This window comes from Rhinopithecus roxellana, chromosome 14, assembly GCF_007565055.1.
Source record: "Rhinopithecus roxellana isolate Shanxi Qingling chromosome 14, ASM756505v1, whole genome shotgun sequence".
Taxonomy (NCBI): domain Eukaryota; kingdom Metazoa; phylum Chordata; class Mammalia; order Primates; family Cercopithecidae; genus Rhinopithecus; species Rhinopithecus roxellana.
This window is the reverse complement of record NC_044562.1, coordinates 84,816,407-84,842,266: the sequence shown is the minus strand read 5'-3', so window position 1 is coordinate 84,842,266 and position 25,860 is coordinate 84,816,407. Positions and strand designations below refer to the sequence as shown.

The following is a 25,860-nucleotide window of genomic DNA, read 5'->3' as shown; positions in this document are numbered from 1 at the left end:
TTCTTTTGAAAACTGCATAGCCAAGTACTATGCAACCCATGTAAATTGACCTTGCTATTTTACATAGCATAGCCTCTGGATAGCTTTTATCACTTGCCCAGATGGTGTTTGGCCTATGTATTTTAGTGGAATGGTTTATTTTCTCCTTGATAGGTTTCAAATGCACAAGAAAACATTATACCCGTCTATCTGCATTTGAGTAGAATACAAACTGACTAATAGATAAACATTCTGTGTGAAAGTAAATAGCCTTAAAGTATACTGCCTTCACATTCCATTGATCAGCTCAGTCAGCAAAGTTTTTCATATTGTCACTAATGTTCTAAATATTTGGGAGAGAAGCATGCCAGAAGTGTAGAGTATTTCCATTTGTGTCACATATAAGGTCATTATGAACTACCTCTTGAATTTCTATTGATCTCAATATTGAAGTGGTTTCCTTCACTTCCTTTTTGTCCCTGTTGAAAATGTTACTGCAGTTGGAAAGAAGGGAATTAGGGTCTGTAAAGTGGAATGGCTCAATCTCTTAGACAGACAGTGAGGGATTTGGACTGGCTCATTACCTTATCTTCATTAATAGCCTTCTCCAAATTCTTAGCAGTCAAAAAGAGGTCAAGAGTATGAAGCCCGATTACTCAGCTGTACTATCACCAACTGTACACATTCACTTCCAAGGATGTGGTACCCCACCCCCACTCCAAGTTCCAGAACGGATGGTCAGAATAGAGCTCATTATTAAGCTAGTTTTTAGAAGAGCTCATAATGCTTCCATGCAGAATCAAAGAATCACAGGAGAGCACTATCTACTCAAAGGTCGGCCATATCTCCTCCAGCAGATCTTCATTTCTTCAACATGCCCAATTTCCTAAGAGATCAAATCTTGGATTTCATGAGGCTAAATGAAAACCACATACGACTTCAGCTTCTGCCTAAATACATGGATTTTTGACCACTCATATCTCAAATTAATTTTTAAGTCACTCAGAGCTCTAATTTTTAAGTCATTTAAAGCTAAAAGCCAAGATGTATCACTTCAATTTATTTTCAGTTTTATAAATGAGTGTAAAACACAATAGTGCAGTCACATATTTGGTATTAAATCTTACTAGCCACAAAAAATGTGGGTCAATATTGGATTTTCCAAAGTTGTCTAAATAAGACTGGGTTTGTCAAAACTTGCCAGACGCTTTCAAGTGAACACAGCATGTTGGCGGAAATGAAATGCAATGTCTAAAAGTCAGAAAATAGGTCAGCACTGTGCAAAAGTAAACTTGTCAGTGAGATCAATATGAACCTACGAGTTAATGTGGATATTAGAATTTCCTTACAAGGGATGCGCAGGGTAGACCCAGAACACGATTGTAGCATTTATTCACTTGTGAAAAGCAGAGGGTTTATTAAGTATTATTTTTTGTATCCTTAATGAAAGGCACTGCTTTTTAATATGGAATATTTATATTTAAGCACAGTTTTAATTGACAGAATGTCATAGTAAATTAAATTCTGGTTCAACTGCTCAGTTTTTAGCAACTTAAAAAAATAAAAAAGGGGAGTAAAGATCAAGTATCATAAAATTTCAGAAACAAGAAATCCCTCATTAGCTTTCTCTATGTTAAGTGTTTCAGAGAATAGGACATTGTGGATAAGAGCAGTAAAAACTTTTGTAAGAAAAAAAAAAAAAACAGAAAGACCTTTCTTGGGACTTCTCATTGCATTTATTTAAATTTTTTTAAAAAATTACATCACTTATTTATTGAATACATAAAATGCCAGTGCTTTGCAACAGTTTTGTTACTGCATCTCTAAACTAAAAAAAGAAAAGGGGAAAAAACCCAGGAAAATACATTCAAAAGGCCAGGCTGTTCTGCTTATGCATGGGCAGTGGCTGTGGAAAGCTACAGCCTGCACTGTGACTGTTCAGAAGCATTGCCAAACATCAGCCCACTATCAATGAAAGGTTGCACATAAAGCATTAAAGGATACAAAGAACAACTTGACAGAGAGCAGGAGAGAAACAGGAAATTAAGAAAAATGCCACTTATGTCATGGGTGGGGGTGGGGCTGGTAGACTGAAGTGGAAGTAAGCATACATGCTGATGTTTTTGGAAACTAGATTTATGGTGAAAGACGGAAGAAAACAAAGGAACATGTTTGGCAAGCTACATTGCAGTGTGTGTGTCCACTTCCAATTTTCTACTTTACTTTCCAAGAGAAATGTAACAAAACTGAGGTAGAAATAAAGCAGGAGCACTACAGCCCAGATTTCAAAATGAGAAGCAAAATTGCACTGACAAGAGTGGAGTCAAAAAGAAGGGGAGGAGATGGAGAGGTTCTTTGTGGAGAGAGAGATATATATACGTATGTATGTAAATTGGTTGGTTGGTTTTTGTTTCTATTTATTTGTGTGTTTGTTTTGGTTGCTATCCTCTGCATTCTATCAAATAGCACGGCAAGTCTATAAGCTAGATTAGTGAATAGAATGACACCATTCCCAGCAGTTTTAAGAGAGAACTTGCAAACTACCACCACCATCACCACCACTACCACCTATGCAATAAAAAGGCAGTCATAGTTTTTAGGTACTGTGACTTTCAGGGTCCTAAACAGGTCTTGTGGCTGACAGGTCTAGACACTAACACAAACTGAGTAAGTAGCTTTCAATTAACCAGTGTACCTTTTAAGAACATTTTCACTTAATTATCAAGGAGCAATGTACTAAGAACTCTTGCAGTTATTGACATAAAGAATTATTCTGCTCTGGTTAATTCCCCATAATTAGTAAAAGAACTTTAAAAAAAATCCTTCCATTTCTACTTTAAACTGTAAATATTCAGTTGTATCACACTTCAGTATTTTTCTGGATACATTCAAAGTAATTTTCCTTGCTATTTTCCAATTGTTGAGGTAAACATACATTTTAATATAAAGTAACATTGAAGCCTATCCTATTACTCTCAGCAGTACATAGTGCTTTCAACACATTCCTTTGAGGTACTGTACAAATCACAATCACTTTCCTGAGTTTTTGCAGACAAGAACATTAAAAGAAATGAACTGCAGAAATTAAGGTCCAGATTACCGTTACCCTGTTTTACCTGTTCTTAGCTTAATACTGCAGAACAGACAGGATTGAGGAATACTGTTGCTCTTAAAATGGCAAAAATCTGGTTTTCTGTCATAACACAACTGTTCATCTCTTTAGTCCAATAATGTTTGAAGTTAAAGCTCTTTATATTAGCACATGCCACCAATGTAATTGTGAGGCAAACAAAAAAATAAAGCACCACTCCAGGCACTTGACAGCAACTAAATCTCGAGAACAGCAGAATGGAATCAACACACGAGGTTCATGTCCTTCTGAAATCAACACACTTGCACCTTGCTCCTTGGTGAGTGTTGTCTAGCTTGAACAGAACTGAGCATCCACATATACTTTCTGTCATCTGGGGCTTTCAAATCAGAAGCTCTCATTTGATGCACTTTTCCTCCAAATCTACCCTGACTCTAAAGATGCAACTTAATCGTCATCTTCCCCAGTACCCTTTGCAATTTAAACACTACTGGAAAGGGGCTCTATTCCCTATGTAGCAGGTTTTATGTGTGTGTGCCAACATTCATTACATTTTTTTTTCTAAAGAAGTTATCACTGACTGCAACCAAACATTTTGTTCCATTCAACATACATATCAAGCTCCTTTTGAGATATGCTAGGCTGAATCTTGCAGAAAGCATTTTCAAAGTCTTGATATGTAATGGGCCTCAACTGGCTGGGCATAATGGCTGAAAGGTCTGTGGCTGGCATGGCATGGAGGGGGCCCACCACTGCTTCCTGACACAAATGAGCCACGTCTAGTCCAGAAAAGCCTTCTGTGCGCTGGACAAGCAGTGCAAACTCCTTGTCATTGAGACAGTAATTGTGCTGTGAGAGCAGTTGTACTATTATCTGGTGCCTCGCTGTGCTGTCAGGAAGTGGGATTAAAAGTCGTTTCATGAAGTACCTCCGAAGGGATTCATCTATTTCTTCTGGTTTACTGGTGGCACAAATTACTACGATTTGGTCCTCAGCCGAAGTTAGTACAGTGTCCAGTTGCATCAGAAATTCGGTTCTCATCCGACTCACTGGACTGTGTTCCTCATTCACTTGAGAGGAGAGAAGCATGTCAATGTCACTAACAAAAATCACCGAGGGCTGGCGACACCTGGCCACAAGGAAAGAGGCATGGATAATTTTCTCTGATTCTCCTAACCACTTGGCGACTAGTCCAGAACCGGCAATTTTGAAAAATGTGGCCCCCAGCTGACTAGCGATGCATCTGCCCAATAATGTTTTGCCTGTCCCCCGAGGTCCAAATAAAAGGATGCTCCGAGGTAAGGCCGTCAGTCCACTGAATGCGTCTGACCTCAACACTGGCCATAAAACCTCCTCTTTAATGACAGCCTTCACCAGGTCGAGACCAGCAATGTCATTCCAGTCCACTGGAGGTCCTTGGGTGATAATCTCATTGGTTACCAGGTCGATGAGGTGCGTGTCAGTATTCTTCAGTTGCTCGTCCACAGAGTGGTTGGATGAGGTAGCTGCACGGAGTCCAGGGCCTTGCATTGGGTGAGAGAGGAGCTGCCTGTGCTCGTCCCCATGCTCACTCATTACTGGCGATGTGTACTTCCCAAAGGATTCACTGGATCTTGATCCCAATGAATTTTTAGCAGTACTGTAGGAAGGAGGGGTCAGAGCCCTACTGGACTGGCTGCTGAATTTCCTTTGCTGTTCAGAGGACATTAGCTGCTTCGTTGGCTTAAATGCTAAGGATGATGTTTCAGCACTTCTGTCAAAGCCATTCCCCCGATTTGTGTTTGAAATGCTGTTGTCGGGCATTCTGTACATAGGACTCTGTGTAGATCTCTGTTGGCCATAGCTGTAATTTCCATAACTGGAGTCCATATCTCCTTGCCCTGCCATATAGAAAGCTTTCCTTTTGAGAGAACTTGCTGAACTGTTTGTCAGAGCCGACGGTGCAATAGGCGTCAAACCATGGCCCTGGTAGGTGTAGCCAGGAACAGTGGTGGGGGGTAGGGGGGTGGGAGCAGGAATTCCTGAAGGCAGGTACGCTGAAGGTGGAGGCGGTGCCCCCCCCGGGCTGTACCCAGACCCCACAGCAGTCTGAGGAGGATAGCTAGCAGACGGATAGCTGTAACTGGAGAGGTTAGAAGTCCCATTGTAGCCTGGGACCAAGGCTGGTGGCGGAGGAGGTGGTGGCGGGGGCTGTAGGAGCCCAGAACTATGCAAAGGAGACGGATGAGGTGAAGGAAGTGCAGGTGCTGGCTGACTACTGTAAGTAGAATGCAAATATGATCCGTTGTATCCTGGGGCATATTCCTGAGATGGGAGCCCTGCATGAAGACTGGGTACAGTGTGGCTTCCACAGGTACTACTTGAATAACTAGGTTCTGTCAGGTTGCTGGCTACCCCAGGAGAGCTCCCTATACTCGCAGAGACATCTGTTGGAGGGAGGGCTGAACTGACTCCAGCTTTGCCGGCAGTGATAACATCCGGAACACAGTTCATGGGATAAACTGCTTCTGAATTCAAGGAAGGCTGCCAGGGTTCAGTGTCATTTTTCCGACCATTCACTAGTCCTGATGGTGCGTCTGAATAGTTGCTGAGTACAGGTCGGTCCACAGGACCTTCCAAAATGCCGGAATACTTCTCTGCATATTTTTTTAGTAGGTTGGATGCAGTCAGAGCAGATATGTCATCATTCGCCCAGGCGTACTGATAGGTGCGTTGCAAATGACCTCTGTAGGCTTCAACTTTGTGGGCAGGAGACCGAGTGGTTGAGGTGATGTCAAAGTGCTGTTCTGGCCACTGGGCATGCTCTGGCGTCCACTGCATCTTCAAGCCTAAGAATTTTGGGGGGAAGAAAGTTAATTTACTTAGATAGGCATCAGAACTCTTAAAGCGTTTCCCCCAACTTCTATTGTTACCTATTATTTTCTATTAATGATATGCCTACTGTAAAAGATCTACACTGTTTACCATACCTATTATGATCCCTATAGTAAGTACTCTTTAAAATGGACTAAACTTCAGCCCTGTTTAAAAAGCACACTGAGTTTAAAATATAACTCTGTACTTACCTATATTTTTTGCATTTTTAAGGAATAAGTAAATCTATTTCTGTCAAGCCCATCAGCTTACTTACTATATGGACATACACAATCACATACATATGTACACACATATTCCTGTCAAATTAGAATTCAATCATAGGTTCTTAAAATAAGCAAATATTTTAAATATCTTGCACCTGGCAGTATTAACATGTACAATATCTAGCTATTCTGTCTGTTCACATCACAGTTTCTGTTTTACATTTTAAGCAATATAAAAATGAGACACAGCTGACAGATCACATCTAGGATACCTCTCTTATTTGGTACTGAACACCTAGTTAGCACAGTATAATGCTCCCTGCGCAGAACAATATGACACAGACATAGCAGGTCATTCCATAATCCAACTCTCATCTAAAGTGGTCCACGACAGTTTCAAATCTGCTTCGTGGAGTGCAGCAAAGCAATCTCCCAGGCAGCGCTCCATCGCTTTCATCGCACAAAGCCTACAACTCGGTATGAATTACAACTGGCTCCTTTCTGCCTCTCAGTTGTGTTGTTGAGGCTCTGAAAAAAAAAACAAGCATCACTTGTCTGTCGGTCTTCTAGCATTCTCCCTCCTTCTCTTATAATCCCTCCTCCCCTTATAGCCTGTAAGGTACTAAGGGGAGAATATGTGTGTGTGTGTGTGTGTGTGTGTTTGTGTGTGTGTGTGTGTATTTATACACATCCTCTCTTACACATGTTTATATATATATATACACACACATATATATATATACATATATATATATATATAAAATATATGTGTGAGAGAGAGAGACAGAGAGAGAGAGAGAGAGAAAGAGAAAGGAAACCGAGGGGAAAGGGAAGATAAGAATGGAGAGAAATTCTGGATTCTAACTCCTTCAATTTCTATAGGAAACCATGTAGGGCATATACTAGAGGAGTACAAGTAGATAATGAGATGGTCTGGGTAATTCTATCATCTGCTGGGTTACTAAGTGAAGCAAATGGACTATGTAGCAAACTATAAAATGAGTATTTTCTTATTTAAGAAAAAAATACTAAGCAGTCAGAATAATTTGAATTTTAAATTGTAAAGAGACTTTAGAAATTACCTTATTTCACAGATTAGGAAGCCAGGGCCCAAAGTGATTTACAATGTACCCTCAAGGTCTCACATACAGTTAGTTACAGAAGATGACTGGTACCCTGTTCTCCTTTTTCCCATTGCTGGCTCATCCCAGTCTAATCTCTGCTTGGTTTAACACTTCCGATTCTGGTACAGCTATATTAAGCAGCCCTCCTTCATCTTTTTTGTATTACCCGAAGTGAATTTTGCAAACTGTCTTGTGCCCTCTGGCAGAGATGCCTTGATAAGGAGGAGGCCTGGTCTACATGAAGCATCTGTGGCATCAACCCCCTTCTGAATTACTACAGTCTATTTTGTCAGCTTCTACCCCCTTCTGTGCTCCTCTTCCAAGCTCTGTGGCTCTTCATTGCCTGACTCTGGCTTCTGACATGGCCGGCTTTGACTTACTGCGATAAACTGAACATAACACACAGTTTGGTAACAGAATGGCATGTTGATTCCCTTCTGACTCCCTCTTCCTTGTTTGCAAAACCACTGCACCAGACACTGGAAGTTAATTAGCAGGATGATGCTGTGCTAATTGTGTTAATTTACAAGGTTTTAGTCAAAGAGAATCATGCCAGGGCTGGCACTGCTGTCATGCTTCCGACTTAATGATTAAGAAATACTGAAAACAAGGTGGGAAGGATTGCAGTAATTACACAATAAATGAATAAAGCAACAGGATTCATTTGCAAATATATTTTACTGCAATTGTACTCATTTGCATTTTGATTTTTAAAAAGGATCCATGTAGATATTCATTTGCAAATCACAACTCAGTTAAATTAAGTCTGAATGCTGCACAGTGTAACTTAATCAACCTATATATATATAACTAAAAATTCTAAAGACCTCAGTTCTCTTGTATATGCAACAGATTCTTTCTTCAGTTTCCCTCAACTACCCCCAATATTCATATTTATGTTTTAAAACTTTATATATCATTAAATAATCTCATCAAATGGGAAAATAGTATTATAAAATCCTGATGAAATGCAGCTTGCATCATTTCACTCAGAGAAACTCTGAGGATAAGTTCTAGGAAGAATTAAAGTGGTATTCTTAATTATTTCTGCTTTCTCAATCATTACTTTTTAAGGGGGAGGAAAACACACCGCAAAATGGGTGAAATGACCGAAACCACACTTAAAGGGGAAAAGATGCAATTTTAATGAAGCAGCATTTCAGGAATCATACTTTCATTAAATTCAACTGGAAATTATTAAGAGCAAATCACCAGGAACCAATCGCAAGTAATCAGTATCTAAATTCTTCTAGTGTCATGGGATTTACTTCAAGCCTTATAAAGAGGAGAGAATATTAATGTGACTGTAATGTAGAACTGTCTAAGAGACCTACAAATTCATTAGTCCTGTAAATTATTTCTAGGGAATTTCTATTATGGTTTTTTTCTTTAAAATACTATTAAAATACAGAGTAGAGAAAATAAGAACACGCATATGCTGTGAGCGTAAATGTGATTAGTTTGATACAGAAAAACATGAAAAAAAAGTCTTAAAGGGCTCAACAAATAATTAAGAAGTATAGGCAATGGAATTTAGCACAACACACACACATACGTATGCACACACAAGTTAAAGGATGTCTTCCTTTCAGTTCGCTGAGCTAAGCCATTGTTGGCATAAGTTAATAAACATACATAACAAACATTATGAAGAAATATACTTTTTAACTCAAATGAAACTGCTTAATTTTTTTTTAAAAAAACACCGGAGGTGGGAACCCCCCATGTGTATTCGCTTAAATAATGTTTTCTTGTAAATGTATTTTTCATAAAAGGCAAAAATGATTTTAATAAGTTATAATCACTGTAAAAGACAGTAGTATACAGTTAAAATAAAATAGAGTGTCCATTTCATAGGGTATTTTTGCATAGTTTAACTCGAGCAAAACTAAATTTCATAAGATTTCTTTTTCACTTGAAATTAAGCAAAGACCGTATTTATCAAAATTATCTATTTGGAACAATTACTGGATACCCCATTGCCTTTTGATTCTCATGCTATTTTTGGATGTGCTTACCAAGATAATTGAAAGTTTATTTATTGATGCATAGTAAATAACAATAACCTTTGCAGAGCTGCAAAAGGCAAAATTGTGTTTTGTTTAAATACAAGGGAATGGACTTGTTCATATCCCCTGAAACATGAGAATTCATCCAGTGCTTTAAAATCATTAATGTTATTTAAAAGCCTAAGTTAATCTAACCATAAACTAATTCTTGATATTAGCAGGAGCTGAGGAAACCAGTGTTCAGGAGATTGTCTTGGCCTTCAGAGTACACAGTCTTTTTGTTGGTTCCTTGAATTTTAACACTAATTGGAAATTGGTAACCAAAATTATTTTTGTTGTTGTGTTTATTGGTGGTGATATTTCTGATATGAAAAGGAACAAAACCACTGAGCCAAATGTTTTCTGAACAACAAAAACACCCTGCTTTGTTTGATTGTATTGCAGTTATCTGTGAGTCAGAAGCAATACACTTGTGTCACTTAACTTGGCACTCAAATAATGGGATGAGTTTTACAAACAGCTTTTATATGATTTCTCTTCAGAACATGGAGATGAATCTCAGAAACAATACTATTTTAACATTATTAGAAGCATGACTTTAGAACAATAACTCCTACTGTTGTTTGGAAATAGTTTAAAAAGGTACAATAAAAATTCAGAAAACAGTGGAAAGTAAGAAAAAATAGTTTTTAAAGATAATTGAAGAATTGTTCCAAAACATCAATTTTTATTTTTGAGAGGATCAGAAAAATCTTAATACAGCTGGCAAATTTCATCATGCAACGTGTTTTTTTGAAAATACACAATCTAATAGAAAATTGCTTTTAAGATAATTTGTTACACAGGGATGACAGGCACTACAGTAAAACATCTCAGCATTGTTCATATTTTATTGCTATGGGATGAATCCATGTATACATAAATGAACAAATGTATATTTCCTATATAACTGGATAGTACGGATAACATTTGCCATTGTTACCATTACTGACCATTTGAAAACTTAGGTTTAATTAATAACCAGTTACTGCCTTGTTGCTTTACTTTTTCCATTTTGCTCTTCAACTAGTTTTGAAACAAAACTACTATAGCATCCTCTAAAGTTCTGCCACAGCTATAAAATTTTAAACAGTAATAGAGAAAAATGAAGGATCTAAAAGCAACTTTCAAAATGAGAGGAAAATTGGAAATAAAAGGTTAGGTCTTCTAGAATCTGTTTTTAGCATACATTCATAGAAATATCAATGTGAGGCACTCACTACCCACCCCACTCCTTATATACGTGTACCATTCAACAGTTCATCAGGTCTAAAATAGTTACTCCCTTTTACAATGGTCCCATAGGGTAATTTTGGCTACTAGGGGCTCTGCCTTCATTTGTAGGTTTTCTCAGACTTCCCAAGGGCAGGGACCTGAGGCAAACACCTGCAGGCATGGCGGGTTTGCCTGCTCTAAAGCAGATGCATAGCACTCACACAGGACTGCATGACATTACTACACCTATTACATTTCTTTGAGCTATTGCACCTCTGAGCCTTTCATTATTTTTTAACATTAAAAAATTAATATAATATTAACAAGGGTTTCTCTGAAAGATAATCACTACTGGGGTAAATACTGTGAAGTAATTATAATACTTTACAGCCTCTTCTTTCTGATGCAATAGATTTATCATCTCTTGGGTCGGAAATGGCAGAACTAACATACAAAGTATTCCAAATTTCCAGTAGAAAGTAGAAAATTCATTGGCTAAACATACAGGTCTATGCAGTGAAGAACCTTCTGAGGACTGTACACCTCCTGGCACTGCAAACTGGCCCTGTGCAATATCTATTCATTATCATTCTTCAAGGGGAGTGACGACCAAATGAAATGTTTGAGGAGACCCACACAGCCTTGTCTACCCATCCTCATAAGCCAAGAGACCAACACAGCATTAGCTAGTATTACTAGTACTAACTCATCTGATCTGGAAATTTCTTCAAGCTATTCCCTGATAATTCTTGGCTTTAAAATATGGCATAAAATCTACAAGTAATAGAAAGGGAAAAAAGTGAGGAAGAAGCACTGAAATTACATATCGTTTTTACCTAATTTTGTTCCATCTTTAGTGGACCAAAATTAGAAGATTTTATAAGCTGAATGTAATAGAGGGGCTGTCAAATTTTAAATTTAGTTCATAAAAGATGAACTGTGTACAAAGCATTGTGGTTCAGTGCTAAAAAGGAGGGTCCATTTGTCTATAAGGTGATGAAACCTTTTCAGCTCCCTTTTTCACAAGTTCACAGTCTAAATTCTCCAAAATTAGACTCTTTGATTTTAGAGATTAACAGAACTTTAAAATGACCTAACCATTCCAGACATCCTCACTTTTAGATTGATGTTCCACTTATAATGATGTCTTACAGGACTCGATACTATTCTGCATAATATAGTATTTTATTTGGTGCCATTGATAGATTGTTGGGATAGAAAGGGACTGAAGGAACATAAAGAAGGTTCTAGAATTTTGTTTCACAGGTGAAAATTCCAGCCTGTAGAATCAGGCCACTGCCAGCATTGCTTACATCATCACTTATTTGTTCTAATCTTGGTTAAGTCACTTAAGCACATCACACTCACTTACTCAGCTGTAATATGTGGACAATAATGGTATTATTTAACCTTACTGTATTGCTATTAAGATTACCTGAATAATATTTTGTGAAACTACTTCCCAACTGTGAACTGCTACACAAACATTTCTTAGTATTCTTTTATTTTGAAAAAGCCAGAGGTGCATTAAAGACAAAACAAAACAACACTAGCTAGACAGAAAAAAAGTAAAATCACTCCCAGAATTTATAAGTCAGTTTTCCTTCAACCTCAGGACAGCAACTGAAAAGGAAATTTTCCAGTGGGACTGTTGGTTCCAAGAAAGATATAGAAATGCTCTCATTCTGAGCAGAACACAGAGCATAATCTGTGTAATCAAAAAGGTGTCAACATTTCCAAATGTTTTCATAGTATTTTATTGATTTTTGATGTTTCCTGTGACTCAACATTTTGGAGATCAAAACTAAGAAATAAAGTACTTAGAGGTTTAAAACTAGTTAAAACTGTTAAAACTCATTTTAAAACCTGCAGTTTCAAAATAAGATATTCTAATTATATAACAATACTGTCAAATAATTTTTTCTCTTTAAATCACATTTTCACACCTCAAGACTCCAAATTATAATACATTTTGCAGCACCCTTCTCAACCCATTCCATCTTATTTGCATAAAACAATGCTTTAAAAAAAAAAATTATGAAGGCGTTTCTGCCCAAATAGTTCTTAGTAAATATAGTTCAGATACCTCACCCTCTTACAGAGAAATTGCAACCTGACAGCCTGAGGGTAATATACACCCTGCAACTGTGTTTTGTTTGACCAGCACAGGGCTTTAAAAATCACTCTACTTTATGTTTTAAAAGATCTGTCTCAAAAAAAAAAAAAAAAAAAAAACCCTGTATTTCCGTATTTTCCATTTTTCAGACAAAATCTTACAACACTTCATTCTTGCCTGGCAACAGCTGTCTGATTCTGGGGACCAGCTCCCTCCTTGGGGCGTATTCTACCCTTTCCACTTTGTCATGGTGCTCCTACCCCCATGACAATGTCAGGTATTTTTATGGTATCTACCAGGTCACGCAGGCATTTAAATTTAGGACTCCACTTTAAAGCTTCAAGCTCCAGTTTCTTCACTTACATACCTTTTCTTGAAATCTAGAAAGTATACAGTTCTAAAAGTTAAAAAGCTTTTCCAAATACTTTTTTTTTTTTTTTTTACGATAAGAGAGTCTCCCTGTCCTCTTACAACACAACACATGAGAAATAATTGATAATTTTCTTATTGATTCAGTGTCACTAGTACAATAGTGTGGAATGACGAATAATGAATGGTATCTTTAAAAAGTGGACTCGGATGCTGTTTAAGTGTTTCCCCCTTTACTCTAATTTGTCAGATATTATTTTTTGCTATTTTCCTATCCATTTTCACCATTCCTAATGTACTCCTTTGCATGTGCTGTACGTTTGATACCACGAACCAAAGTTTAATTTAACAGTGAGGGAAGCATCTCCTCTTAGTCAAATACATGAGCATTAGTACAACTTTTATAAGGTTATTTAAGCTACTCCAAAGTTATGCTTCTCATTTCCTACAGAAAGTTGTTGGGTAGATGGTATCCAGGTAAGCAACAGATCTTGTTGTCTAAATGTCATTATTTTGGGCTTAATAAAAGCCTGTGTTTAATGTTACAGGCACCATGACTTGGACTAGGATGGTATTAATATATACTCTGTGTTTAAACTAAACTTGTTCGTAGCTTATGATCTGAATTGGGTTCTCTACAATACATTAAATCGTATCCATAGCAAGAAAATATTCACCCAACAAATATGACCAAGTGTAATGGTGACTAATTTTGCCAATATTTCATATGGAGGATAAAACTTGATATGCAAGGGTCCTATCGGTCATTATTTTTAATTTGCAAGAAAATGGCTTCCATTTATGAGAATGAATGCATAAGCATTATGCAAAACAAATTTCACTGATGAAAGAAATATCATTTTTAGACCACTGAGCCTGGATTCACTATACGATCAGGACAGAAACCATATCATTTAAAGCAACCCAGGAAATCATGATCATAATTCAAACAAGTCATTTTCCCTTAAAATTTCCTATACTTAAAGTATACAGGTGAACATATTATCACACTCACACACAAATCCATATAGTTTAAAATTATAACTTAGATCTATGCTTTCTGGGTGGGGGTAGGTTTTTTTTTTTTTTTGAGACGGAGTCTCGCTCTGTCGCCCAGGCTGGAGTGCGGTGGCGCAATCTCGGCTCACTGCAATCTCCGCCTCCCGGGTTTACGCCATTCTCCTGCCTCAGCCTCCGGAGTAGCTGGGACTACAGGCGCCCGCCCCCTCGCCCGGCTAGTTTTTTAATATTTTTTTGAGTAGAGACGGGGTTTCACCGTGTTAGCCAGGATGGTCTCGATCTCCTAACCTCGTGATCCGCCCGTCTCGGCCTCCCAAAGTGCTGGGATTACCGCGCCCGGTCGGGGGTAGGTTTTTTAAATGTTTCTGTGTAAAATTTTTGAGTAAGAATCTAAAACCAAGTAAAAAAAAAAAGTGTTCCAAACTGTGTATATTCTATGGTAAGTTATTCAAAAAGATACATGAGGATGCGTGTACATGCAATTTAAAATATACAAATAATTCACACTAAATCTTCCTAAGTGTCAGGTGTCATTAACTGTTTTAAGGGAAAGAGTCCGAGGTAAAAGAACTGATTTTCCCATATTTAAAAAATGTTATTTTGCTTATGCTACCTCTGTGAATTTTAGACAATGTATAATCCGTTTAAATAGCACTTTGTAGTTAACCTTTAAAGTTGTTACTTTGCAGCCTTTCATTTCTCATGCCCTCTCTTTCCTTTTTCCATATACATTTTTCAATCCATTAAGGCCATCTACCCTTCCCCCCAGATCATCAGGACATACCACGTATGTCCATAGGGACTCCAGTGGCTAATGAATATGTATGTTCTGTGTCACAACAGAGCACTACCCTTGTTCTGCAGTATCAACCCTCTTATGTGTGTAAATAACAGGTGAGCTGTAGCATGCACGGATAAATGGGGTTAACACAACCTGAGAGCCCCATGCTATATTCATAGCATCCAGCCTGTATGATTGATCCATAAATGGAGTCCCAAATGCCAAAAGTATTATGCATTTTCTGAGTGTTTTGAATCTTTATTTTTAAAAGTATTTTGCAGAGATAATAATTGTCATCATCCTGAGAGTCTGAGGTTATTCTAGTTGATTCTCAAAATACTGTTTTGCTATATAAAATATACTTGCATTTTTATTTAAGAAACATCTGGCATGATACCAACCTTGAATTATGACACGGCTGGTATATTGCATCAATCATAATCCTAAAATGGTACACTAACCACTATGTGCACATACAACTCTGTGTAAATATGTGTGTGTGTGTGTGTGTGTGTGTGTGTGTGTGTGTGTTCTATTTCAACTATCTAAATGCAAAGCCCAATTTAGTTATATTTAAACTGAACTCTATTCATGTTTTGCCCAATATGCCAAGCTGAAAAAGGTCAATAAACAAACTAAGAAATCTTCCAAACCCCACAACCTTGCTTAAAATGGAATTTGCATTCATCTACTTCTCTCCGTTCCTCTGGAACCACACTCTAAAAAGACAGTTTACATAAGACAAAATAGATATATGTCTGCTTATTTAAGATTGAGTGTTTTCTCATATAATTAGACAAAAGAGTAAGAATGTTATTCACATGTTAAGGATAAAACTGTTCAACCATTCTCCTTAAAAACTCTTTGCTTTAGGTGACTCTGAAGTATGCAAAGCCCAGACAAAATTTGTTTAGGTTATTTATGCATTTTTCTCTTTTTGGCAATTCGTGCATTAATTTTTAATGCAATAGCAAAATAGTGTCTTGGACTTTGAAAAAAAAATTCTACAGTCAGGGCTGGGTGACATAGTGCATTAATTCAGTGTCCTTCACTCCTGGGACCTGTGTATAATTTAGTCCAGCCCGAAGAAAATAACTTTGATCTGAAGGTAGTGGAAAAAGCTACATATGAAATGAGTTTTGGTGGGTTATGTTTTTTTTTTTTTTTTTTTTTTCCAAATAAGACGTTGTAAGAAGATAAACTGCTTTAGAATACAACCAGCACAGCCCAGGATTAAAAGTGAAGAGCTCTTAGCAACAACAGTAGTTTCCTCATCTCTTCATTTTCACCACCCTGCCCCCTTCTAGAGTCTGGTGAAATAGACCTGAGAACCACCTGTAATTGGGATCCTCTGACTTCCAGATAGACTGAACATTGTTAAGGTGCAGTGTGAACGACAGTCCAGTCCTTAGCGCAGTTGGCTCTTCCATTTGTAAAAACAAAGAATGCTGCATACTGAGCAGAAACAGGAGAGGATAACAGCATCTTCAAAGGAAGTGGCATTTCCTTTCCTGGAGAGGGTAGCCAACAACCTAATCCATGGGAAACAGTAGGAGGGACTACAAGTAAAGAAACTGTTTCTTGAGTTCCCATCTCTGCAAAATTTCATCTACTATTATGATGGAAAATGCCATTATGTTAAAAAATATTTAGGCTTTGGTTGAATTGAATAAATGGCTGATCCAGTCCTGTGTGTATTAATCACATGAAAACCATACAGATTCCACTTCTTTTGCTTATGGTTCTCCAATTAATTCCAATCCAATTCTCTTCTGTTGTAAATAAACATGGCTTACTTTGTCTCTAATATAGCGACTAAAATTAAAGTTGCTCTTCACAAAAATTAGCGGGGCATGGTGGTTAATGCCTGCAATGCTACTGGGGAGGCTGAGGCACAAGAATAGCTTGAACTGGGGAGACGGAGGCTGCAGTGAGTTGAGATCATATCACTGCACTCCAGCCTGGGTGACACACTAAGACTCTGTCTCAAAAAATTAATAATAATAAAAGTGCTCTCAATATTGTTTTCAATGGAGTTAAAGGCATAAAGTTAAAGGCATATGCATAAAGCATATGACTATTTTATTGGCCTCTTTAGTAATGGATAAGTATCAGTGTTTGCTAATAATTTTAGAAGACAGGGAGATTTTTTTCAGCCATATTTTTATTATTTATTTATGTAGTTATTCTTCTTCTTATTATTATTTGAGACAGGGTCTCACTCCATCACCCAGGCTGGAGCATGGTGGCACGATCTTTGCTCACTACAAACTCTACCTCCCGAGCTCAAGTGATCCTCCAGCCTCAGCCTTCAGAGTAGCTGGGACTACAGGCCTATACTACCATGTCCAGTTAATCATTGTATTTTTTTTGGTAGAGACAGGGTTTCACCATGTTACCCAGGCTGGTCTCAAATTGCTGGACTCAAGTGATCCACTCATCTTGGCCTCCCAAAGTACTGGGATTACAGGCATTAGCCACCACACCCAGCTCAGCCACATTTTTAAACTACCAGATAATTTAAAAGAAATATCATTTTAAGTGTGCCAGTTTTAGTTATTTATATTAAAAGAGTAAGTCAAATTCTCCCTGCTACCTCTTTAAATCATGTGCCTCTTCATAGCACACAACTTCCTTAAGCAACATGAAAACCCAACTCTGTCTAGAACCATGAAATAATAGAGGTAGGCTACACAAAAATTCAAATCTGGGTGCCAGTATGTGCGTATGTAAGCTTATGACTGCAGGTGTGGAAAGGCTACAGAGAATATAAGGGAAAGAATGACAGAGAGAAGAAAGATTTTTAAAAACTGTTTTTATCCTAAAAATGATCTATGCTTTACTAGCTTTATTACTGATAATCCAAGAAACCAAAGAACATTCTAAATTATTTAACTAACTTATGCACATATTTTTATCAAAACTAAGCATCATTTAAGGTTTTCTTTGGCTATATATTTATTATTTGTGGCTTAAACCAAGTCAAAAACCTTAAAAAAAATTCCGCACTTATAAAACTCCATATCTTATTGGTGATCTCAAAATGTATGATGAATCCTGATTTCCTTAATTGAATACCCATTTTTGGTAAGGTCTAGGTTTACACGAAAAGCAAATAATTAATTAAAATACATAATTGAGTTAGATGGGAAAGCACCCCTATTATTACTATAGAATCATGTTTATGTTGTCTATGCAATACTTTTCTCCTTTTAAAATAGAATAGACAATAGAATTAATGGTGAATCATAGGTCTAAAAGTAAATTCCTAATTTTTGAACTGACATACTTAGAACCAGTATCCTTTTAAGCAAATCTTTTTAAAAGCACCGGAATGCCTACTAAGAGTACTGTAATTTTGTTTATAGTTTACTTTCAATCTTCTGGCCATTATATGATCACTTAGCTAACTTGTGAAGATTTTTCTGGTGAGGATGTTGTATTGTGCCTTCTGTTTATTTAGTGCTTCTACACCCAGCCACTGTTTTCATATTTTACTTTAGCAATTATTTTATCCAGTTCAATGTCAAATCATATTATGCTCTAAAAAAAACTATTCAAAAATATAGCATAAAATAGTGGATTGCATCCCTGGCCATAGCGTCCAGAAGCATTAAAATGTTATTGGAGTACCCAATGACAGCAATGACAGCTTAATCACTTAAAGGCTTTTTACATTAACAGGGTTTTTTTTTTTTTTCTGTTTGAGTACTAATATTCAGGCATGATTTGATATGAGGTTACCTATTAAATACAGCTAAATAACACACTTTTTAAAAATATCAAAATCAAGTTTGGCACCTAATGAACATTCCCTTATGCTTTCTGAAATATTAGTGTACATTCATAAAGCTTTGTTTCTTTCATTTTTGCTCACCCAATATATGTATTTTAAAAATTAGTCTGATAATTAGCATGCATGGTGCAATAGCTCCCTGTATAGTTTATGATTTTTAAGTAGAAGATCCATGGATATAACATAATTGAAAGGTGAGCCTATTAATCTGGAGAATAACCTCCACAAACCAAATAGGAATGAATCATCTTTAAGCCTCTACCTCATTTATAGCTTTATATTCCTAAGAAGAAGAGGAAGAAGAAAAAAAAAAAAAAACAGAGAGACACAAAAGGTGACCTTATTTAGACATATTAGTCAAGACAGCCTTTGCTGTTTTTAAGCAAACATGATTGTGACTCCACTTTGTCCATCCAGTTTTCCAGTGTGTAAATTGGATGATGACTTGGACAATTCTCTCTTCATTAGTGAGCTGTGGAAAGGAAATACAGAGGTGGCTTTTTCTGTTTTAAACTCTGCAGTGTCTTGTAGCTGGATTCCAAAGCATCAAGGAAAGATTACATATACATATATATGTATATATAATCTATTTTTTTTTCTTAGACAAGCTGTCGTAATTGAAATGAAGTCTAATCAGACTCATTACTGTTTTCAGCAATTTGCACCACCAAAGATGCTTATTAGGTAACTGTGTTTAATAAACCACTCTTTAGAAAAATACCAGTAATGAGCTCTTAACAGCCAATCTTTAGCGTGAATGTAATGTGAAAAGTGTTCCTAGCGCTGAATAGATTTTCACATTTAGTAGTGTCATAATTAAGCTCCATGAATTGGTTGCTGTGATGTTAGATTTATTGCAATAATCTCTTTTTTCTATTTTAAATATACTTGGAAATACAGTTATCTTCTATTAGAGCTGGGTTATATTCATTGTACAGCAAATTTTAGGCTAGTGCCAACTTAGTCAAGAGGTTTTGCAACTGAGGACTTGTTAACAAATGGTAACCAAGAATTTTATGACTGATAATTGATATTAGCTATCAAGTCTTTCTTTATCAGTATTCCTATGCTTCAGAAAAAAGTCTTCCAGTCATTGGATTATACATGAAAATGTATCCCAGATATAAATATATTCTTATCATTAAGAGGGAAAATGGCATTTCTATCACTAGGCTAAAACATTAAAAAATGGACATTCTGAAAGGAACATCTGAAGAAATGTCAATTTTTCATAATACCAGATATAAATAACATTATATTGCTCCATTAGATATTGTTGTTAAAAATGTGAATACCATTTCCCTCCCCAATTCTTCCTTTTTTGCAGCACTATTTACTAAGCTCTTTACATTAAAGGACGTTATTGTGGCTATATATTATTTATATGCACTAAGGGTGGTCATGAGAGTTAGCTAGGCTTCTTATTGATAAGAGAAAAAAAAAATCCCACTGTTATATACCTCTGAGGACAAGAGTTTTTCCATGCAAGATGATGCATGTGCTAAAATAAGTACATTATCTATAGAAAGTATGTTGATTTTTCCATTAATAGAATATATCTTGAGGGATATCCTTATATACATATGTACATATAATGATTACACAGAAGAAATTGAACATTTTTATCATTTTGGAGGACAACTAAATAAGTCTTATCCGAAGCTCTTCAGCTTGTAGTAATGAAATGCAACCTCTCACGTGGTAACATAAATATCTTTTGCTTACTAAAAGCAACCCAAAAGATGACAAAATCAGTTTTGAAATGAGATTCTGGACATTCTGAAATGAATCCATAGAGAATCAATAAATGAAAAAGTACAAAAAATAACAAGAGACCAAGAATTTATACCCATTCATGACGAAATGTTAAGAAGGATTCTGTTACTGAATGATTCCTCTCCCAATGCAACCTTTCTTTCTTCTAACCTGGCAAGCTTCACGACTCCTAATTGAAGCCAATAAGCCTCCATAACTGTTTTCAGCTTTCTGAATCAATATGGCCATGAGAACCAAGATTGTCAAATTAATGACTTGCTTCATCTGATTTTTTGGAATGCACTTCTTTGAATTACAAAGTAGAGAAGAAACCAAACTCATTCCCTTGTGAATTGGTATAGCTTTCAGATCAGAAAGTCTTCCTGTTTCTTTAAGTCTTGAATAAATCTATATTAAGAATGACAAAAGAAAAAAACAGCAGATAAAACTACTATAAAACCTATATGCTGCATCTTTAAGTTACTCACAGCTAGACTATTAAAAAACAAATAAACAAAAAACTAAGAGGGTTCACTTCATTGCCTTGTGACTTCTTACAACCTTAAATTACTTTATTTAAGCATCATGTCAGGTATGAATGTTTTATAAAAGAGAATGTATGCTTAGTATGTTTGCTTTTATTACAAAAGACAAGAGATCACAAGATGTTAAATAATAATAATAACAACATAAAAATCATTTTGGTGGGTTTAAAAAATAACTTTCCATATGATAAATTTAGTTTTAGTTATGAATTTTAGTTAGAAATTGAGTGTCTATGTCAGAGGTGTCTAAACCAGAGCAACTTCATCTTGAATAAGGACAGGGTAAAGTAAGGCTGAGACCTACTGGGCTGCATACCCAGGAGGTTAGGCATTCTTAGTCACAAGATGAGATAGGAGGTCAGCAGGAGATACAGTTCATAAAGACGTGGCTGATAAAACAGGTTGAGGTAAAGAAGCCAGCCAAGTCCCACTAAAACCAAGATAGTGACAAAAGTGACCTCTGCTCGTCCTCACTGCTCATTATATGCTAATTATAATACATTAGAATGCTAAGAGACACTCCCACCAGTGCCACGGCAGTTTACAAATGCCTTGCCAAAGTCAGGAAATTACCCTATATGGTCTGAAAAGGGGAGGAACTCTCAGTTCCAGAAATTGTACACTCTTTCCCAGAAAACTCATAAATATTACACCCCTTGTTTAGCATATGATCAAGAAATAACTATAAGTATACTCAGCTGAACAGCTTATACTCCCACTCTGCCTATGGAGTAGCCATTCTTTTATTCCTTTGCTTTCTTAATAAACTTGCTTCCACTTTATTCTATGGACTCGCCCAGAATTCTTTGTTTCGTGACATCCAAGAACCCTATCTTGGGGTCTGGATCAGAACCCCTTTCTAGTAACACCTAGTTAACAGCTATTTCATCAGGATCTAACCATGGATTATATAGATAGTTGGCAGAATTTACAACTTAATTTGCAGTTTTAATTTCTAACTTGAGAGACAAGCTAGGGAGGATGGATATATGCATGAAACAGATTCTAGTGCAGAGAACAAACAACGCATAAATACACATGATCATATAAGTCAAGGGATGGGTCAATTGGGCATAATAAAATGGTAATGGTAATGGGGAGCATGTTAATCAAGTAAGACTTTTGGACGAAGTGGGTTTCATACTTGAGCTTTTGGACCTAACATGCAGACATCTGCCAAAAGATACAGAGAAGCAATACATTCAAGTTTCCTCTCAAAATGAATTGGAGCTTATTAATCCTTAACACTGTCAAAGACATACAATACCAAGTATCAGACTTACCATTCTTACCCCTTACTCAGTTTCATCACTTGCCATGTTCCTGAACTAAAAAAGATTAAGCAAACATCCTTCCATATATTTCCATGAAACAAACAAACAAGCAAACAGATGAGCCAAAATGAAACCTGAGCATTCAACTTCTTTTACTAGATCTTTTAAGGCTTTAAGTTTAAGGCTTACTATCCCCCGTCGCTCACCTTTGGCTTTAGCATGTGGGCCAGAGAGTTCCCTTCTTCTCTTCCCTGCTTTCAAGTAGTTTATCAATTATGAGAATATAGGTTACAGAGAAAATATATCGTAAGTCTCAAAATTAGAATACAAAAACCCCGCCCTCGACTCTCTGAATCTTGATAGCTTTTACTATCACTAGAAGAAACAAATAGGATCAGTTGGCTACACAGTTTAAAAAATGACAAATGGCAATCACGGTCTAATAAATCCAAGTGCCTACTATTACGTGAGAATCTTGCCCAAAGTACTAGGGAATATACAGTCTGGCTCTGGTGGAGTTTGCAATCTATCTTTAGGGGAAATTTAGCAAAAAAAAAAAAACAAAAAAAAAACAAAACCTCAAAACAAAAAAACCCCCAAAAAAACCAAAACAAAAAAACCAGTTCCAAATCTAATAGAGAGAGGTGGCTATACAGAGGAGCTAATAGTTGAGGTATATCTTGGACACTGAATAGAATTTCACCATTTAGAATAGAGAGAGAGGAGGTTTCCTGTCTTTGATAAAAGTTGGTCAAAAGCACGATGAAGCCAAGTATGCATGACAGGTTCTGGAAACAGAGTAGTTTGAGATTGTTAGAAGATAGGTCAGAAGTATATGTCTATGCATGGGGGGACTGGATAGAGGTACATATGAAGCTTGAATTCAGATTGCAAAGGGACTTGAATGTTTGGACTTCCTCTTCCTGTCAACATAAAGTGCTGCTCTGATTTGTTCTTAAGCAATGTATCAATAATAAAAATACATAGGACAAATTCAAGGGGAAAAATAAGCAGGGTCTAAACTTAAGCAAGATGAAGGAAAAAAATTCACAAAAGATTTCAGAGGCGGAGTCAAAAGGATGGGATAACCAATTCTATTTGGAGGAATGAAGGAAAGGAAAGAGGGCATTTAAAGGAAATCATTGGAAAAATAAAAAATATTTGTGAGATATCTGTCCATTGGCTAATAAAGAGATTGTGGTGGATACTGCATTTAATCCTCAAAATGCCAGAGAGGGATTTTTATTACGCTTTATATATGATGAAACAGCTTCCCCAAATCTAAGGAACTTTCTTAAGGCTAGCCCAGAGCTAAAGTTGCAACCTGGATCATGTGCACCCAAATTGCTACAATTTGTCTCTCCTTGGAGAACTACTGGAAGGGTTTTAGCTTGTACAAGCAATGGGTTGGCTGCTGGAAAGATGGAAGAGAAGTCCAAGCTTTACAAGGAGGTTTGGGAGTCTTAAGGATATGGGAATCCATTGAAACTATGGTAATGGAAGACAGAGTAGAAAGAAAGTGTGTAGAATAAGAATAAAACTCTTGAGTTATATAAATTTTAAGGAGTAAGAAATGAGGACTGGAAAGGCATTTACAGAATACAAAGAGAAAAAATAAAGTAGAGAACACGCTGTTGCAAAAGACAAGTGAGGATTTTCAGACAGAGTGTTTAATTGTAGCACATACATCAGAGAAGTCAAGTATGATTAGGAAAGACAACAGGCAATTAACAGGCTTGAGGTGATTTGTGGGAGAGCAATCTCAATGCAAGGTGGGATCAGACGCCATGGTGAGTTGGTGATGCAGGAAATGGGTTGTGAGAAAGTGAGATGGCGAGCATGGGAGGATTTTCCTCATTGATAACCATCTTAAGAAAGATGGGCCGTAGGTTAAGGAGCAAAGATGTGGCAGGGGATTTTTTTAAAGGATATGGGGAAAATCTGATCATTATCCTAGACCAAGGGTCAGTAAACTATGTCAAATCTAGCAGGCCAGATCCAGTGTGGTATCTTCTGTAAATAAAGTTGTATTGAAACACAGCCACACCCATTTGTTTATGTATTATCTATGGTTGCTTTCTAGCTACAAGTAGAGATGAATAGTTGTGGCAGAGACCATATGGCCCACATATCTAGAAATATTTACTATTTATCCCTTGACAGGAAGTCTACCAATCATTGCTCTAGGCTGAGGGGAAAGAAATAGTGCAAAGGGATAAATAAAAGACACACTATTGTATGAATGAGGCATGGGTGAGAATTGATGGAACAGATTTCTCAAGAAAAAATAAAGAGATGGCATCAAGAGGATGTATGTTTCAGACAAACATGGGGGGAAGAGAGGGGCACTTTTTTTTTTTTTTTTTTTTTTGAGACAAGGTCTTGCTCTATCATCCACTCCAGTGCAGTGGTATAATCTTGGCTCACTGCAACCTCAACCTCCTGATCTCAGGCAATCCTCTCACCTCAGCCTCCCAAGTAGCCAGGAATACAGGCAGATGCCACCCATGCCTAGCTAATTTTTTAACTTTTCGTAGAGACGAGGTGTCATGATACTGCCCAGGTTGGTCTCAATCTCCTGGGCACAAGCAATCCTCCCACCTCGGCCTCCCAAAGTGCTAGGATTTCAGGCATGAGCCACTGCACCCAGCAGAAAGAGGCATTTCTTTGTTTGAGATGGGTAGGAAGGAGCTAAACGGCACGTAGAATTCACTTGTTTTCTGGATCTCCTTTTGCTTTTCTGAAGACGGGTTTAGGAGTCAGTTAGTACTTCTATCTTCCTATGAGCCAGTCAGTAGACCTATGTTCATGTCCTGTTCCATGATGTACTGACTGAGCCCCAACCCCAGGCAGAAGCAAACCCTGGCCAAAAGGAGGGTCAAGGTGAAAGACAATGCGGAAAGATCAAGGCAAACTCATCGCCACCATGAGAAAATCACCACCTGCAAGCCACAGTAGACAACCTTTCTATTGCTATATATGACAAGAAAGAGCCACTCTTGAAACATAGGCCTAACTGACAACTGCATTCCCAGATTTAGCAAGGATTTGTACTAAAAAAAGGGGCAGGGGAGGAATGATGATTGTCAGTCGTTACTAAAATATTTAATAAGACTTTCAATTTTCAGGAAGACATGGCTTTTGGATAAATACATAAATCTATATGGAAAGAAATGACTACTGCCTGAAGAAACTTTTTATTATCTCTCCCTCAATTAAAAAAATCCCATTTCATTTAGAACTATTAAAAATTGGAAAATGTATTTATGACAGGTTTCATCTTCATCATACTCCTCTCAGCCCTAAACACAAATACATTGCTATCCTATTATAATTTTCCTATTTCAGAACAAAATAAATGATTAAATGACTGAGAATTCCGCCTAGGAATTCTTTGTCAAAATAGCTTTGGGTCTTATTTGTTTCCTTTGAGTTTACTAGTTGAGCTCTTAATGGCAGGAGAGTTCATCTAGGAGGACAACTATGTGGGAAGCAGAGCTCAAGTTAGGAAAAGGATGCATGTGCGGTTCATACTCATTCTACATCTGAATCCCTGCTGGTTTCACTGGTGTATCAAAAGATCCCAAAATGTTTTATTAGCTAATTCTTAAGACTGTTATGAATTTAGTACTCTAAATATTTTCGTATCTATGCCAACTATATATCA

The 25,860-nt window shown here is 36.9% G+C and overlaps 1 protein-coding gene across 2 annotated transcripts in view; it reads right to left on the bottom strand.

Annotated features, from left to right (window-relative positions):
- The window catches only part of FIGN (fidgetin, microtubule severing factor), a 135,279-nt gene that overhangs the window by 3,337 nt on the left and 106,082 nt on the right, over nt 1–25,860 (bottom strand). For both annotated transcript variants that reach the window (XM_010365320.2, XM_030917100.1), the window contains one exon: nt 1–5,898. This exon is cut by the window's left edge and continues 3,337 nt beyond it. In XM_010365320.2, coding sequence (XP_010363622.1) covers nt 3,644–5,898 — 2,255 coding nt within the window. In that variant the 3' untranslated portion in view covers nt 1–3,643. The remainder of the gene's footprint in view (nt 5,899–25,860) is intronic.